This window comes from Haliotis rufescens, unplaced genomic scaffold (assembly GCF_023055435.1).
Source record: "Haliotis rufescens isolate VD_foot unplaced genomic scaffold, xgHalRufe1.0.p SCAF_114, whole genome shotgun sequence".
Taxonomy (NCBI): Eukaryota; Metazoa; Mollusca; class Gastropoda; order Lepetellida; family Haliotidae; genus Haliotis; species Haliotis rufescens.
In genome coordinates, this window is record NW_025963796.1 from 312192 (window position 1) to 331800 (window position 19609).

At 41.0% G+C, this 19609-nt stretch overlaps 1 protein-coding gene across 1 annotated transcript in view; it reads left to right on the plus strand.

Moving 5' to 3' along the window:
• Positions 1-19609, plus strand: part of LOC124152722 (probable methyltransferase-like protein 24) — a 60936-nt gene that overhangs the window by 17575 nt on the left and 23752 nt on the right. The window contains exon 2 of the mRNA XM_048393100.1: positions 16309-16390. Coding sequence (XP_048249057.1) covers positions 16319-16390 — 72 coding nt within the window. The 5' untranslated portion in view covers positions 16309-16318. The remainder of the gene's footprint in view (positions 1-16308; positions 16391-19609) is intronic.

A 19609-nucleotide genomic window follows, 5' to 3' on the forward strand; every position in this document is an offset into this window, starting at 1 on the left:
ACTACTACCACGGCATCTACTATTAATGCTGTTGCTACTTCTGCCGTCGATGACGTTAACGCTACAACCATGGCGTCTACTATGAATGCTACTGCTACTTCTGCCGCTGATGATGTTAACACTACTACCACGGCATCTACTATTAATGCTGTTGCTACTTCTGCCGTCGATGACGTTAACGCTACAACCATGGCGTCTACTATGAATGCTACTGCTACTTCTGCCGCTGATGATGTTAACACTACTACCACGGCATCTACTATTAATGCTGTTGCTACTTCTGCCGTCGATGACGTTAACGCTACAACCATGGCGTCTACTATGAATGCTACTGCTACTTCTGCCGCTGATGATGTTAACACTACTACCACGGCATCTACTATTAATGCTGTTGCTACTTCTGCCGTCGATGACGTTAACGCTACAACCACGGCGTCTACTATGAATGCTACTGCTACTTCTGCCGTCGATGACGTTAACGCTACAACCACGGCGTCTACTATTAATGTTACTGCTACTTCTGCCGTCGATGACGTTAACGCTACTACCATGGCGTCTACTATTAATGCTACTGCTACTTCTACCGCTGATGATGTTCACGCTACTACCACGGCGTCTACTATTCATGCTACTACTACTTCTACCGCTGATGATGTTAACGCTACTACCACGGCATCTACTATGAATGCTACTGCCATTTTACCGCTGATGGTGTAAACGATACTGCAACAGCGTCTACTATGAATGCTACTGCTACTTCTACCTCTGATAATGTTAACGCTACTACCACGGCATCTACTATTCATGCTACTACTACTTCTACCGCTGATGGTGTAAACGATACTGCAACAGCGTCTACTTTGAATGCTATTGCTACTTCTACCGCTGATGATGTTAACGCTACTACCACAGCGTCTGCTATGAATGCTACTGTTAGTTCTACCTCTGATGATGTTAACGCTACTACCACGGTATCTACTTTGAATGCTACTGTTACTTATAGCGCTGATGATGTTAACGCTACTACCAGGGCATCTACCCTACATTTTCTGCCATTGCTTCTTCTACCGCTGGTGATGTTAACGCTACTACCAGGACTTCTACTTTTAGTGCTACTACTACTTCTACCGCTGATGGTGTTAACGCTACTACCACAACGTCTACTATTAATGCTATTGCTACTTCTACCTCTGATGGTGTTAACGCTACTACCACAGCGTCTACTAGTAATGCTACTGCATCTTCTACCATTGATGATGTTAACGCTACTGCAACGGCGTCTACTATTTATGCTACTGTTACTTCTAGCGCTGATGAAGTTAACGCTACTACCACGGCATGTACTATTAATGCTACTGCTACTTCTACCGCTGATGGTGTTAACGCTACTACCACGGCGTCTACATGTAATGCTACTGCTACTTCTACCGCTGATGGTGTTAACGCTACTACCACAACGTCTACTATTAATGCTACTGCTACTTCTAACGCTGATGATGTTAACGCTACTACCACGGCATCTACTATTACTGCTACTTCTACCGCTGATGGTGTTAACGCTACTGCAACAACGTCTACTATTAATGCTACTGCTACTTCTACCGCTGATGGTGTTAACGCTACTACCACAACGTCTACTATTAATGCTACTGCTACTTCTAACGCTGATGATGTTAACGCTACTACAACGGCATCTACTATTACTGCTACTTCTACCGCTGATGGTGTTAACGCTACTGCAACAACGTCTACTATTAATGCTACTGTTACTTATAGCGCTGATGATGTTAACGCTACTACCACGGCATCTACTATTACTGCTACTTCTACCGCTGATGGTGTTAACGCTACTGCAACAACGTCTTATAGTAATGCTACTGCTACTTCTACCATTGAGGATGTTAACGCTACTGCAACGGCGTCTACTATTTATGCTACTGTTACTTCTAGCGCTGATGAAGTTAACGCTACTACCACGGCATGTACTTTTAATGCTACTGCTACTTCTACCGCTGATGGTGTTAACGCTACTGCAACAACGTCTACTATTAATGCTACCGCTACTTCTACCGCTGATGGTGTTAACGCTACTACCACAACGTCTACTATTAATGCTACTGCTACTTCTAACGCTGATGATGTTAACGCTACTACCACGGCATCTACTATTACTGCTACTTCTACCGCTGATGGTGTTAACGCTACTGCAACAACGTCTACTATTAATGCTACTGCTACTTCTACCGCTGATGGTGTTAACGCTACTACCACAACGTCTACTATTAATGCTACTGCTACTTCTAACGCTGATGATGTTAACGCTACTACAACGGCATCTACTATTACTGCTACTTCTACCGCTGATGGTGTTAACGCTACTGCAACAACGTCTACTATTAATGCTACTGTTACTTATAGCGCTGATGATGTTAACGCTACTACCACGGCATCTACTATTACTGCTACTTCTACCGCTGATGGTGTTAACGCTACTGCAACAACGTCTACTATTAATGCTACTGTTACTTATAGCGCTGACGATGTTAACGCTACTACCACGGCATCTACTATTACTGCTACTTCTACCGCTGATGGTGTTAACGCTACTGCAACAACGTCTACTAGTAATTCTACTGCTACTTCTACCTCTGATGATGTTAACGCTACTACCAAGGCATCTACTTTGAATGCTACTGTTACTTATAGCGCTGATGATGTTCACGCTACTACCACGGCATCTACTATTCATGCTACTACTACTTCTACCGCTGATGGTGTAAACGCTACTGCAACAGCGTCTACTAGTAATGCTACTGCTACTTCTACCTCTGATGGTGTTAACGCTACTACCACGGCATCTACTTTGAATGCTACTGTTACTTCTAACGCTGATAATGTTAACGCTACAATCACGGCATCTACTATTAATGCTACTGCTACTTCTACCGCTGATGTCGTTAACGCTACTACTAGGGCATCTACCCTACATTTACTGCTATTGCTTCTTCTACTGATGATGATGTTAACGCTACTACTAGGGCGTTTACTATTAATGCTACCACTACTTCTGCCGCTGATGGTGTTAACGCTACTACCACAGCGTCTACAATCAATGCTACTGTTACTTCTACCTCTGGTGATGTGAACGCTACTACCACGGCATCTACTATTCATGCTACTACTACTTCTACCGCTGATGGTGTAAACGCTACTGCAACAGCGTCTACTAGTAATGCTACTGCTACTTCTACCTCTGATGATGTTAACGCTACTACCACAGCGTCTGCTATGAATGCTACTGTTACTTCTACCTCTGATGATGTTAACGCTACTACCACGGCATCTACTATTACTGCTACTTCTACCGCTGATGGTGTTAACGCTACTGCAACAGCGTCTACTAGTAATGCTACTGCATCTACTTTGAATGCTACTGTTACTTATAGCGCTGATGATGTTAACGCTACTACCAGGGCATCTACCCTACATTTTCTGCTATTGCTTCTTCTACCGTTGGTGATGTTAACGCTACTACCAGGACGTCTACTATTAGTGCTACTACTACTTCTACCGCTGATGGTGTTAACGCTACTACCACAACGTCTACTATTTATGCTACTGTTACTTCTAGCGCTGATGAAGTTAACGCTGCTACCACGGCATGTACTATTAATGCTACTGCTACTTCTACCGCTGATGGTGTTAACGCTACTACCACAGCGTTTACTATTAATGCTACTGCATCTACTATTCATGCTACTACTACTTCTACCGCTGATGGTGTAAACGCTACTGCAACAGCGTCTACTAGTAATGCTACTGCATCTTCTTTGAATGCTACTGTTACTTATAGCGCTGATGATGTTAACGCTACTACCAGGGCATCTACCCTACATTTTCTGCTATTGCTTCTTCTACCGCTGGTGATGTTAACGCTACTACCAGGACGTCTACTATTAGTGCTACTACTACTGCTACCGCTGATGGTGTTAACGCTACTACCACAACGTCTACTATTTATGCTACTACTACTTCTACCGCTGATGGTGTAATCGCTACTGCAACAGCGTCTGCTATTAATGCTACTGCTACTTCTACTGCTGATGGTGTTAACGCTACTACTACAGCGTCTACTATTACTGCTACTACTACTTCTACTGCTGATGGTGTTAACGCTACTACCACAGCGTCTACTAGTAATGCTACTGCATCTTCTAACATTGAGGATGTTAACGCTACTACCACAGCATCTACTATGAATGCTACTACTACTTCTACCGCAGATAGCGTTAACGCTACTACCACGGCGTCTACTATTAATGCTATTGCTACTTCTACCGCTGATGGTGTTAACGCTACTACCACAGCGTCTACTATGAATGCTACTACTACTTCTACCTCTGATGGCGTTAGCAGCGTCTACTATTAATTCTGTTGCTACTTCTACCGCTGGTGATGTTAACGCTACTGCCACGTCGTCTACTATTAATGCTACTGCTACTTCTATCGATGATGATGTTAACGCTACTTCCAGGGCATCTACCTTTAATGCTACTGCTACTTCTGCCGCTGATAAAGTTGATGTTCTACTTATTCTTATCCAACACAAATGAGCGTCAAATGCCAAGCATATACATGATCAGTGCAAGGTTTTTCACTATCCTGCTTTCATGCGTCTTCACGCACTATACATCACAGGATTATAAGTCACTGGTTGTACTGTCCAAAGGCTATCATATTATCACAAGCATCTACCCGTGAAGATCCTGGTAAGAATTGGTCTTCAACAAGCCATGCTTGTAAGAGGCGACTAACGGGACTGGATGGTCAGGGTCCCTGACTTAGTTGATGCATGTCATCGTATCCTAATTGCGTAGATCGATGCTCATGGTGTCAGTCATTGGAGTGTCTGGCCCAGATTTGATTATTTACAGACCGCCATCGTATAGCTCGAATATTGTTGATTTGCGGCGTAAAACAACAAACAAACAAGCAATTTTTTAAAACCATAAACAATTGCCGATTCCAACTTAATTGTATATCACAAACATGTGCTTATGATTTACTATCAAATAGTGATTACAGCAGATATTTGCGAAAGGTTGAGAGTATTTTGTCGACACAAACACATGCAAAGGCAAGTCAATCGTCCACTTAAAAAAAGACTCGGGGGCAGTTCCTGCACTTGGGCAGCCGAGTTCATGCTGTTTTTGCATGCCCACAGAACCTAAGGGGGCACGGTTGACCAAGGCGCCGCGATTCGCTGTGCAGAGTTTCGTCCCTTGGGCACGCCAGAATCCTAAGATTGTGGGTTCGAATCCCTGTTCGCACCGATTATGTTTCTAGGTTTGTCAGCACCATACCCGTGCTCATGGGTTTCACCGAAGTGGTAAACGTCTGAGACCTGCATCGCTTTTCTCCCACATTAAGCTGACACGCCGCGATATAACTGAAATGCTGTTAGAAGCGGCTCACTCACTCACTCACCAATATTATGTTTTCATTAAAATTCATCCTTGTTAAAACTAATTTCTAACACATGTACAACTCGACAGTAAACAAAAGGTTCATGACAAACACCGTCACACTGGTAGCATATGTCTGTAACCTATTAACTCAATACCTGTACACAACTGATATCTTTCTGTTAGAGTGAGTGAGTGAGTTGGGTTTAACGCCGCTTTTAACAGTATTCCAGTTATATCACGGCGTCCTTCTGTTAGATGAGAACATGATTGTATTAAACATTGATCAATAAATGTGTTTAATTTGAAATGAACACACTCACTCACTCGTCCATATAGCCTTATATTGATAATCGGCTTGCCTTTTCCTGAATGAGGTACTTTGAATGTCATCATACCTAGATTGGGGTGGTCGGGGATTGACTGGTCTAATTACTGCTCGTGGGTTGGTGTCCATTGATTTGATCGTGAAAGCCGATAGGATTGTCGGTTGGTGTACTTTTAGTCTGGGCTTGCAAACCGTTCTAGAAAGTTGGGGATTTAATACTCCAACTACTAATACGGTAACTAAATCCGCTTCTGGAGAGCCAACTTTGAGGATGGGATCAGTGAGAATTCCTGAAATAGTAGTGAGTGAGTGAGTGAGTTTGGTTTTACGCCGCTTTAAGCAAAATTCCAGCAATATCACGATGGGCTTCGCACATTGTACCCATGTCGGGATTCGAACCCGGGTCTTCGGCGAGACGAGCGAACGCTTTAACCACTAGGCTACCCCACTTGGTGATTTATACACTGTACATTTAAGAAATATGTTCGTTTTGCAACACGAGACGTCCCAGTCCCACATTCCTTTTGTAGTTGACTCAGCGTAGTTCATAAATGCTACTGACCTTATGATGAGGGTGCAATGTGTGAATCCCATTTCTGGTGTCCCCCGCCGTGATATTGCTGGAATACTGCTAAAAGCGGCGTAAAACCATACTCACTCACTCACCTTATGATGAAGTTCGGGGACTTCAGTCAACCAGCACAAACATCGACCCTGTAAATAAAAAAAAACGGATCCAAAAAGATACAAATGTATGACCTTAAGATATAGGACCTAAATCTGCAAAGGTATGGCGGAGAAAAGAAAAAAACAAAACAACAAATAACAACAGGGATAGGTATATGTGAGGAAGACTATCCAGACAGAAGCATATACAGCCTGTTTGCATCAGTCGGCTTATATTTATTGATGGAGCCTATGAAGAAAGAAAGGGGGAACAGCTGTTTACACTATGACTGGTAATAAGTGGCCTGGGAGAAGGGATTAGGCGGCTGTCGAGAGGGCCGCATGAAGACCTTGCCTAGCTGTAGATGGCTGGATAATCGATTTGGTTGTTATGGTAGTATGGAGCTGTAGATGGCTGGATAATCGGTTTGGTTGTTATGGTAGTATAGGGCTGTAGATGGCTGGATAATCGATTTGGTTGTTATGGTAGTATGGAGCTGTAGATGGCTGGATAATCGGTTTGGTTGTTATGGTAGTATAGGGCTGTAGATGGCTGGATAATCGATTTGGTTGTTATGGTAGTATGGAGCTGTAGATGGCTGGATAATCGATTTGTTGTTATGTTAGTATTGGGCTGTAGATGGCTGGATAATCGATTTGGTTGTTATGGTAGTATGGAGCTGTAGATGGCTGGATAATCGATTTGGTTGTTATGGTAGTATGGAGCTGTAGATGGCTTGATAATCGATTTGGTTGTTATGGTAGTATAGGGCTGTAGATGGCTGGATACTCGATTTGGTTGTTATAGTATAGTAGTATGGAGCTGTAGATGGCTGGATAATCGATTTGGTTTTTATGGTAGTATGGGGCTGTAGAGGGCTGGATAATCGATTTGGTTGTTATGGTAGTATTGTGCTGTAGAGGGCTGGATAATCGAGTTAGTTGTTATGGTAGTATGGAGCTGTGGCTGGCTGGATAATCGATTTGGTTGTTATGGTAGTATGGGGCTATAGATGGCTGGATAATCGGTTTGGTTGTTATGGTAGTATGGAGCTATAGATGGCTGGATAATCGGTTTGGTTGTTATGGTAGTATGGAGCTGTAGATGGCTGGATAATCGGTTTGGTTGTTATGGTAGTATGGAGCTATAGATGGCTGGATAATCGGTTTGGTTGTTATGGTAGTATGGAGCTGTAGATGGCTGGATAATCGATTTGGTTTTTATGGTAGTATGGAGTGTAGATGGCTGGATAATCGATTTGGTTATTATGGTAGTATAGGGCTGTAGATGGCTGGATAATCGATTTGGTTGTTATGGTAGTATGGAGCTGTAGATGGCTGGATAATCGATTTGGTTGTTATGGTAGTATGGAGTGTAGATGGCTGGATAATCGATTTGGTTGTTATGGTAGTATAGGGCTGTAGATGGCTGGATAATCGGTTTGGTTGTTATGGTAGTATGGAGCTGTAGATGGCTGGATAATCGATTTGGTTGTTATGGTAGTATGGAGCTGTAGATGGCTGGATAATCGATTTGGTTGTTAAGGTAGTATGGAGCTGTAGATGGCTGGATAATCGATTTGGTTGTTATGGTAGTATGGAGCTGTAGAAGGCTGGATAATCGATTTGGTTGTTATGGTAGTATAGAGCTGTAGAGGGCTGGATAATCGATTTGGCTGTCATGGTAGTATGGAGCTGTAGATGGCTGGATAATCGATTTGGTTGTTAAGGTAGCATGGAGCTGTAGATGGCTGGATAATCGATTTGGTTGTTATGGTAGTAGGGAGCTGTAGATGGCTGGATAATCGATTTGGTTGTTATGGTAGTAGGGAGCTGTAGATGGCTGGATAATCGATTTGGTTGTTATGGTAGTATGGGGCTGTAGATGGCTGGATAATCGGTTTGGTTTTTATGGTAGTATGGAGCTGTAGATGGCTGGATAATCGATTTGGTTGTTATGGTAGTATGGAGCTGTAGATGGCTGGATAATCGGTTTGGTTTTTATGGTAGTATGGAGCTGTAGATGGCTGGATAATCGGTTTGGTTGTTATGGTAGTATGGAGCTGTAGATAGCTGGATAATCGATTTGGTTGTTATGGTAGTATGGAGCTGTAGATGGCTGGATAATCGGTTTGGTTGTTATGGTAGTATGGAGCTGTAGATGGCTCGATAATCGGTTTGGTTGTTATGGTAGTATGGAGCTGTAGATAGCTGGATAATCGGTTTGGTTGTTATGGTAGTATTGGGCTGTAGATGGCTGGATAATCGATTTGGTTGTTATGGTAGTATGGAGCTGTAGATGGCTGGATAATCGATTTGGTTGTTATGGTAGTATGGAGCTGTAGATGGCTGGATAATCGGTTTGGTTTTTATGGTAGTATGGAGCTGTAGATGGCTGGATAATCGGTTTGGTTGTTATGGTAGTATGGAGCTGTAGATAGCTGGATAATCGGTTTGGTTGTTATGGTAGTATTGGGCTGTAGATGGCTGGATAATCGATTTGGTTGTTATGGTAGTATGGAGCTGTAGATGGCTGGATAATCGATTTGGTTGTTATGGTAGTATGGAGCTGTAGATGGCTGGATAATCGATTTGGTTGTTATGGTAGTATGGAGCTGTAGATGGCTGGATAATCGGTTTGGTTTTTATGGTAGTATGGTTAAAGGGCAATTTAGAGCAAGGACGTGTTTTATCTGGTTGATTCGGAATATTGTTTTGTCTTTGCTGGGTCTAAAAAATTATGCCGTAGACTGACTTCAGCAATGAATGTTGTAATAACCGAGAATAGTGCCGATGGATAAGTACGATTGAGTAATGAGGGTTAAGAATGTTTTATTTAAGAGGCATTGACGTTTTGTTAATGATGCTTTTATGGACATATGTATACTCACGGACAAAAGAAACGCAAATACCATACATGTTGTTAATATATGAAGAATTACTCATATTCAAGAGATATTAGATTGGTTCGATGCACAAACGAACAATACTGTTATGTTGCGTGAACCTATGCTCATGTGACGTCATAGATCTATGACTCGAGATGCACCATTTGTCTCGTGCAGGATTTCGAATAAAGACACTCTGTGGTAACACTTGATTGTTAGTTTTGTCATTAAGTGGTACACATTGGAAACATCTCTTCTTAACATGCATCCTTCTCTATATGCTTCTGTGGTTCGCGTTTCTTTTGGCGGTGACTATATTTAATACATGGGTGATGTCATGTGGGTTATGCTGTGGCCGGTAGAAGGTGTGTTTTGTGTAAATAGAGTATCATTTAGATGGGTCAGAGGACCAAAAGCGAGTTTTTTACACAATTGAAACAAACGCAAATGCAGAAGAAAATGCATGCCATGGCGGCATTGGCGTATGTTTCCCGATATGAAATAACTTTTGGCGTTTACTTAATATGAAGCTACACCTCTGAGGTGAGGCGACGTGAAATTGGGTTTAACGTCGCGTCCAAGATGATTGAACTTATATAGCTACGTGCATGCACGTGTATGTGTGTGTGGCTGCTTGTACTAGTCCGGACTAATGCCGATTTATAGTGCTAGCACACTGAGATACCATGCCGCAGTTTAACATGAATACCCAACTCAGACACAGTGTACTAACTCCGAGCCGACCAGTCCTTGTTTTGGCCCCTTAATGCCGAGCGCCAGACAGGGTAACACAAAGTACCATCGTTTAACGTCTTTTGGTATGACGCGGATGGGGATAGAACCCCGGACCTTCCCTCTCCGGGCGGACGCTCTACCACTAGACCACGGAGGCGGTCTCACACCTTTGAAACATAACATCGTGTATTGCTGTATGCCAAGCAACATTGTCATGAATGCTATGACCGAATTTACAGACATTTTCAAGCATGAATTACAGAAATGATACATCGGTAAATACTTGATCATAGAGTATTTCCAATGCAATTCGCCCACATGCTGCCGGCTATTCGAAAATTGATTGCACGGCCGATGAATTTGGCTCAGAATATTTTGGTACCAGTCGTGTGTCAAAAATATCGAAAGAGGAGGTTTATGAATAATCTGTTTGGGGTTATCTTTTTATTCTGGTAAGTCCGATGTAATGGAAGATCAGTCAATGGGGAACAGTATTCTGTGTCTGAGTTGGGTATTCATGTTAAACTGCGGCATGGTATCTCCGTGAGCTAGCACTATAAATCGGCATCACTCCGGACTAGTACAAACAGTCACACACACACGTGCATGCACGTAGCTATATAAGTTCAGTCATCTTGGACGCGACGTTAAACCCAATTTCACGTCACCTCACCTCAGAGGTGTAGCTTCATATTAAGTAAACGCCAAAAGTTATTTCATATCGGGAAACATACGCAAATGCCGCCATGGCATGTATTTTGAACTGCATTTGCGTCAAATGTATTTGCGTATTTTACACAGCTTATCTCGGGCTCTGGGGAAGTATGAATGCATTAACATCTTGTACATCTTGTGTGGGGTCTAGGAGGGATGAAGAGACGTAGGAGAGAAGTGATAGGATCTTGGAGGGATTAAGACAAAGGATTAAAGAAAGGTGAAGAGAGGGAAGTTGGAGGATTAAAGAAAATGCAGAGAGGAGAGACCAAGGATATTAAACAAAGGGGTGAAATGAAGCTCGCCTCAAACTCCAAACATCGATAAGGCAACGGTTTGTCACATCGTGGTGTTGAGGCAACTTAAACTGGCACAATGGTATCAACACATGAAACTAATAATAGGTGTTGTAACAGCCCTAGCTTGAATTATTATCCATTGATTCAGATCTCTTTATCTCCACTTTGTCGTGGGGTTAGACACGTTCTGTTACAAGTGAGCTGTGTAGGAATCTCTCTCGGCAGGTAAGTGGTCTAGGTCGCCACTGTCGACATTTGTTCACTATCACTTTTACCCAAATTCAAGGTATTATATTAGAGGATGTGTTTTAAGCAATAGTCACTAGGCAACAATAACGGGATTAATTTGACAATGATTGTAATGTGTAATGTGACAAATGACACATGTCCAACTCATGATAAACTAAATAAATATATAGCTGCAATCTCTATATTCTGAGAAAATTTGCAAAGTACGTGTTTCTTGCTTTCAAGAATAGGAACTCTTTTCTTAAAGATGTGCCAGTTTTGTAGTACTATGCCATTAAGAGAGAGTTTATGCAGTATTGAAGGCCTCGTGGCCAAGAGTACAAGTCCTTTCATATAACATGAGTACGATAGTGGCATGTGGATGTATTACGTAATTGCTAAATAAAAAGATTATATATCTACAAATAAAACCATATCTTTAATCCAGATTAACACTTCTGCTTAACGCTAAACTGGCAAAGTTCTCTTTAGATAAAGAGAAAAACCTCTTATAACATTAACATTTTTTGGGACATCAGGGAGTCAAATTTCTTGATGGACAATGATGAAAATAACGAGGAATTAAACCATCTCTGCTTTTCTCGCAATATGGGAAAACTAGTGCTAAATGATATTCATCTTCTAATTCTAATAAATCACAATTATCACAGAACATTAATTCAGGTTGTATAAACTGTTTGCTAAAGCGCTGTTTTTGTACTTTTAAACCATGTGCTAAACATCGAAATTTCGCCCAAACTCTTACAAGATCCTTATCAAAGTATGAGATTAAATAGAGTTCAGTTGCTAATTGGGATTTATATGACGCATAATGGTTCAAGAACACAGAATTGTTAATCTTTTGACTCCAGTTTTGTACAACAATGTCAACACATCTTCTCTTGAATAATTCCATAAAACAATGTATAGGTCCACAGTCCTGCGATATCCACGCATAACCAAAACCAGATTCAATCAAAAGCATTCTCCCAAGAGATGCCCAATTAACACTACCATTATCATCTTGTACTTTCAGCATTTTATAACAAGCATGTGGAAGTCCATTTGAATTCATGCGTATCAATCTACACCAACATCTTATACATCGGCTGAAATAAATAACACTTAGATGATAACGGCCAACTTCACCAAGAACCGCATTAGATGATGCTTTATTACTGATTGATAAATATCTCGTAAAAAAAGAACTTTGGACTTTTTCTATACTTTCTCTAAATGTTAATCCCCAAATTTCACTTCCATAACAAGCAATGGGAGCTATTTTGCTTTGACATATAGAAACAATTACCTTAAATGACAAGTAAGGATAGAGCTTAATCAACTTAAAAATAGGAAAACATGCTTTCTTGGCCTGTGTGGCTAGGTTTTCACAGTCCTTAGACCATAGAAGACCTGATGAAAAGACAATGCCCAAGTATTCATATTATGTTACTATTTTCATTTCTGTATTTTTATAGTACCATTTTTCAACTCGTTTAATAACACCACCATTTCTGAAAACAATTATATTTGATTTATCCATATTGACTTCCAGACCCCAAGTATCACAAAATAATTCCATTTTATCTAATTTTCTCTGTAACTTAATAACAGAGTCCGGCACTAAGACAATGTCATCCGCAAACAGCAACAATTTCATTAATATAATCATTCACAAAAATTCCTTTTGTTACACTCTTATCTAAATCGGATGCAAGTTGGTTTATAAAGAATATAAATAACAGAGGGCTTAACATACAGCCCTGTCGGACTCCACTGGAGGTCTGAAATGCGTCAGTTCTAAAATTTCCCGTACGAACACAAGCAAAAACATGTTCATACATATTCTTTAACACTTTATTAATTTTGCCATGTATGCCTTTCTTTAAAAGCAGATATAATAACTTAGCTCTATCAACGGAATCAAACGCTTTCCGGAAGTCAATAAATGCTGCATAAAAACGATGCTTTGGTTTTCGAAGATATTTTTGCGCTAAAGACTGTAGAACAAAGATATTGACGCTAGTCCAATGATCGTGTCTGAAACCAGCTTGAGCTTCTGTTAAACTTCATTTACCTCCAACCACTGCCGTGAAATGCCCCTGTAATTATTAGGATCAGACGTGTCTCCCTTCTTACTATGCCATTGTAACATTGTGAAACTTATTGCAGCCAGTGCACCAGTGCTGCCAGTGTGTGTAACAGGGCTTACCTTTGGTGCATCCTTAGCGCTGCTGGGAGTTTTGGACAGTTGACTCACGAGCGTTTGGGGCTTGCGTTCCCCGGATGTAATGGTCAGCGCTGTGTACAGGAGAACTGATACATTTGGTTGGTTGGTTTCTTGTTTAACGCCGCACTCAGCAATATTCCAGCTATTTGATGGCGGTCTGTTAATAATCGAGTCTGGACCAGACAATCCAGTGATTGATATCATGAGCATCGATCCACGCAATTGGGATCGATGACATGCATCAGCCCAGTCAGCGAACCTGACCACCCGATCCCGTTAATCGCATTTTACGACAAGCATAGTCGCCTTTTAAGGCAAGCATGGGTTGCTGAAGACCTATTCAACTCACTCACTCACTCACTCACTCACTCTCTCTCTCTCTCTCTCTCTCTCTCTCACTCACTCACTCACTCACTCACTCACTCACTCACTCACGGGTCTCACTCACTCACTCACGGGTCTCACTCACTCACTCACGGGTCTCACTCACTCACTCACGGGTCTCATTCATATTAGGATAATGTAGCAAAGAAAGCAACCGAGGCAGCATTTTTCATCTCTCCTGCTGACGATCACTAGTTTACTCTTCCTCTTCCGTGTGTCGTCCCTCAGATTCAGGGGTGGGCATTGCTGCCTTGTTTAAGCAGCTTCTAGTTCGGGTCGAGTTAATAGGTCCCATGTATGTTTTCCAAAGCGCATGGCAATAGATATATAATTGTTGTCTGACCACCCGATCCATTAAGACGCCTCTTTGGTGATATTAAAATGATGTTATTCAAAGCGCGACAATGTGATAACGCGACAATGCGACAAATGGCCGAAATGTCGCGTTGCTGCGCTTTGGTTAATTTTGACATGATAGCCGAAGTCTATCTGACGGTGCCATGAAGTGTTTGGAGCATGCTGCTGCATTGACGCATAATCGATTTTGTGCTGGTTCCAATATTTTGTTCCATAATGATGTGGGATGGCAGTACAGCTCCTGCTAGGACAGCTACACCTTGTGGGAAGTTTGGACGCGCACGGCTACAGGGATATTGGCTCCAACTGGTGTACCATTCTTGATCATTTCAGGGAGACAAATTTCGTTCACACCCTGGAAATGTACCTTTATTCGTCAACGAGCAAAATACATGATCATGTAACACATAGTGCTTGTATCACATGATCCTTGTATCACATTGTCCTTGCAGCTAATGATCATTGTAGCACATGCTCCTTGTAGCACATGGTCTTTGTAGCACATGATCCTTGTAACACATGATCCTTTTAGCACATGATCCTTGTAGCACATGATCCTCGTAGCACATGGATCTTGTAGCACATGATCCTCGTAGCACATGATCCTTGTAGCATATGATCCTCGTAACACATGGATCTTGTAGCACATGATCCTTGTAGCACATGGTCCTTGTAGCACATGATCCTTATAGCACACGGTCCTTGTAGCAAATGATCCTTGCAGCATATGGTCCTTGTAGCACATGATCCTTGTATCACATGATCCTTGTAGCACATGGTCCTCGTAGAACATGATCCTAGTAGCACATAGTCCTTGTAGCACATGATCCTTGTAGCACATGATCCTTGTAGCACATGATCCTTGTAGCACATGGTCCTTGTAGCTAATGATCATTGTAGCACATGATCCTTGTAGCACATGGTCTTTGTAGCACATGATCCTTGTAACACATGATCCTTGTAGCACATGATCCTTGTAGCACACGATCCTCGTAGCACATGGATCTTGTAGCACATGATCCTTGTAGCACATGATCCTCGTAACACATGGATCTTGTAGCACATGATCCTTGTAGCACATGGTCCTCGTAGAACATGATCCTAGTAGCACAAAGTCCTTGTAGCACATGATCCTTGTAGCACATGATCCTTGTAGCACATGATCCTTGTAGCACATGGTCCTCGTAGAACATGATCCTAGAAGCACATAGTCCTTGTAGCACATGATCCTTGTAGCACATGATCCTTGTAGCACATGATCCTTGTAGCACACGGTCCTTGTAGCACATGGTCCTTGTAGCACATGATCCTTGTAGCACATAGTCCTTGTAGCACATGGTCCTTTTAGCACATGATCCTTGTATCACATGATCCTTGTAGCACACGGTCCTTGTAGCACATGATCCTTGTAGCACATGGTCTTTGTAGCACATGGTCCTTGTAGCACATGATCCTTGTAGCACATGGTCCTTGTAGCACATGGTCCTTGTAGCAAATGATCCTTGCAATATATGGTCCTTGTATCACATGATCCTTGTAGCACACGGTCCTTGTAGCACATGGTCCTTGTAGCACATGATCCTTGTAGCACATGGTCCTTGTAGCACATGATCCTTGTATCACATGATCCTTGTAGCACACGGTCCTTGTAGCACATGATCCTTGTAGCACATGGTCCTTGTAGCACATGGTCCTTGTAGCACATGGTCCTTGTAGCACATGACCCTTGTAGCACATAGTCCTTGTAGCACATGATCCTTGTAGCACATAGTCCTTGTAGCAAATGGTCCTTGTAGCACATGATCCTTGTACTACATGGTCCTTGTAGCACATGATAATTGTAGGACATGGTCCTTGTAGCACATGATCCTTGTACTACATGATCATTATCATGTGATCTGTTTATACATCTATAATTACCTGATTGAAATGAATGTTTCGTATTTGTTTAAGGAATAAGTGACATACATAGAACTACTGATATATAAAATCTTTTAAAACTATTTTATCACAGATACACTGAGATGAAGAAAAAAGCGGCAATTCTCGTGTTGGTCGTCGTTGTGTGTATTTCTGTACTGCTTCTCCCGCTTGAGGTGAGTATCAGTGGGCATCCCCAATCCTTCTGGATCTCGTCACTGTGTGCTGCTAAAAGTAGATCCTATCAGTCTGAATCAGTCATGCATGTGTTTGATAAAGTAAATCTCTTTAAATCTGGAACCAGTCCGCACATTAAACCCTGTTAATCTGGATCCTGTCTGCGTGTAACTGTCTTAGCGAAACCCTGTAAGTCTGATCAATTCTTTCATGTCTTCCTCTCAGTCTTATCAATTCTTTCATGTCTTCCTCTGCGTCTGATGATGTCTTTCATATCTTCCTGTTAGTCTTATCAAGTCTTTTATGTTTCTCCTTCTCTGCGTCTGATGAAGTCTTTAATATCTTCCTGTTAGTCTGATAAAGTCTTTAATATCTTCCTGTTCGTCTGATGTAATCTTTCATATTTTCTTGTTAGTCTGATGAAGTCTTTCATATCTTCCTGTTAGCCTTATCCAGTTTTTCATATCTTCTTGTTAGTTTTATCAAGTCTTTCATATCTTCCTCTGCGTCTGATGAAGTCTTTATATCTTCCTCTTAGTCTTTAATATCTTCCTGTTAGTCTGATGAAGTCTTTCATATCTTCCTCTGCGTCTGATGAAATCTTTCATATTTTCTTGTTAGTCTGATGCAGTCTTTCATATCTTCCTGTTAGCCTTATCCAGTCTTTCATATCTTCCTGTTAGTCTTATCAAGTCTTTCATATCTTCCTGTCAGTCTTATCAAGTCTTTCATATCTTCCTGCTAGTCTGATCAAGTCTTTCATGTCTTCCTGTTAGTCTTATGAAGTCTTTCATGTCTTCCTGTTAGTCTTATCAAGTCTTTCATATCTTCCTGTTAGTCTGATCAAGACTTTCATATCTTCCTGTTAGTCTTATCAAGTCTTTCATATCTTCCTGTCAGTCTTATCAAGTCTTTCATGTCTTCCTGCTAGTCTTATCAAGTCTTTCGTGTCTTCCTGTTAGTTTGATGAAGTCTTTCATGTCTTCCTCTGCGTCTGATGAAGTCTTTATATCTTCCTCTCAGTCTTTCATATCTTCCTGTAAGTCTGATGAAGTCTTTCATTTTTTCCTGTTAGTCTGATGAAGTCTTTCATATCTTCCCGTTAGTCTTATCAAGTCTTTCATGTCTTCCTGTAAGTCTTATCAAGTCTTTCATGTCTTCCTGTTAGTCTTATCGAGTCTTTCATATCTTCCTGTTAGTCTTATCAAGTCTTTCACATCTTCATGTTAGTCTTATCAAGTCTTTCATATCTTCCTGTTAGTCTTATCAAGTCTTTCATGTCTTCCTGTTAGTCTTATCAAGTCTTTCATATCTTCCTGTTAGTCTTATCGAGTCTTTCATATCTTCCTGTTTGTCTTATCAAGTCTTTCATGTCTTCCTCTCAGCCTGGTGGAGTCTTTCATGTCTTCCTGTTAGTCTTATCAAGTCTTTCATATCTTCCTCTAAGTCCGATGAAGTCTTTATATCTTCCTGTTAGTCTGATCAAGTCTTTCATGTCTTCCTCTCAGCCTGGTGAAGTCTTTCATATCTTCCTGTTAGTCCTATCAAGTCTTTCATATCTTCATGTTAGTCTTATCAAGTCTTTCATATCGTCCCGTGAGTTTTATCAAGCCTTTCATGTCTTCCTCTCAGCCTGGTGGAGTCTTTCATGTCTTCCTGTTAGTCTTATCAAGTCTTTCATATCTTCCTCTAAGTCTGATGAAGTCTTTCATATCTTCCTGTTAGTCTTATCAAGTCTTTCATGTCTTCCTGTTAGTCTTATCAAGTCTTTCATGTCTTCCTGTTAGTCTTATCGAGTCTTTCATATCTTCCTGTTTGTCTTATCAAGTCTTTCATGTCTTCCTCTCAGCCTGGTGGAGTCTTTCATGTCTTCCTGTTAGTCTTATCAAGTCTTTCATAACTTCCTCTAAGTCTGATGAAGTCTTTATATCTTCCTGTTAGTCTGATCAAGTCTTTCATGTCTTCCTCTCAGCCTGGTGAAGTCTTTCATATCTTCCTGTTAGTCCTATCAAGTCTTTCATATCTTCATGTTAGTCTTATCAAGTCTTTCATATCGTCCCGTGAGTTTTATCAAGCCTTTCATGTCTTCTTGTTAGTATTATCAAGTCTTTCATATCTTCCTGTTAGTCTTATCAAGTCTTTCATGTCTTCCTGTTAGTCTTATCAAGTCTTTCATGTCTTCCTCTCAGCCTAGTGAAGTCTTAATATCTTCCTGTTAGTCTTATCAAGTCTTTCATATCGTCCCGTGAGTTTTATCAAGCCTTTCATGTCTTCTTGTTAGTATTATCAAGTCTTTCATATCTTCCTGTTAGTCTTATCAAGTCTTTCATATCTTCCTGTTAGTCTTATCAAGTCTTTCATGTCTTCCTGTTAGTCTTATCAAGTCTTTCATGTCTTCCTGCTAGTCTTATCAAGTCTTTCATATCTTCCTGTTAGTATTATCAAGTCTTTCATGTCTTCCTGTTAGTCTTATCAAGTCTTTCATGTCTTCCTGCTAGTCTTATCAAGTCTTTCATATCTTCCTGTTAGTCTTATCAAGTCTTTCATGTCTTCCTGTTAGTCTTATCAAGTCTTTCATGTCTTCTTGTTAGTATTATCAAGTCTTTCATATCTTCCTGTTAGTCTGATCAAGACTTTCATGATTTCCTGTTAGTCTTATCGAGTCTTTCATATCTTCCTGTCAGTCTTATCAAGTCTTTCATGTCTTCCTGTTAGTCTTATCAAGTCTTTCATGTCTTCCTGCTACTCTGATCACGTCTTTCATGTCTTCCTGTTAGTCTTATCAAGTCTTTCATATCTTCCTGTTACTCTTATTAAGTCTTTCATATCTTCCTGTTAGTCTGATCAAGTCTTTCATGTCTTCCTGTTAGTTTGATGAAGTCTTTCATGTCTTCCTCTGCGTCTGATGAAGTCTTTTTATTTTCCTCTCAGTCTTTCATATCTTCCTGTTAGTCTTATGAAGTCTTTCATTTTTTCCTGTCAGTCTTATCAAGTCTTTCATATCTTCCTGTTAGTCTTATCAAGTCTTTCATGTCTTCCTGTTAGTCTTATCAAGTCTTTCATATCTTCCTGTTAGTCTTATCAAGTCTTTCATGTCTTCCTGTTACTCTTATCAAGTCTTTCATGTCTTCCTGTTAGTATTATCAAGTCTTTCATGTCTTCCTGTTAGTCTTATCAAGTCTTTCATGTCTTCCTGCTAGTCTTATCAAGTCTTTCAT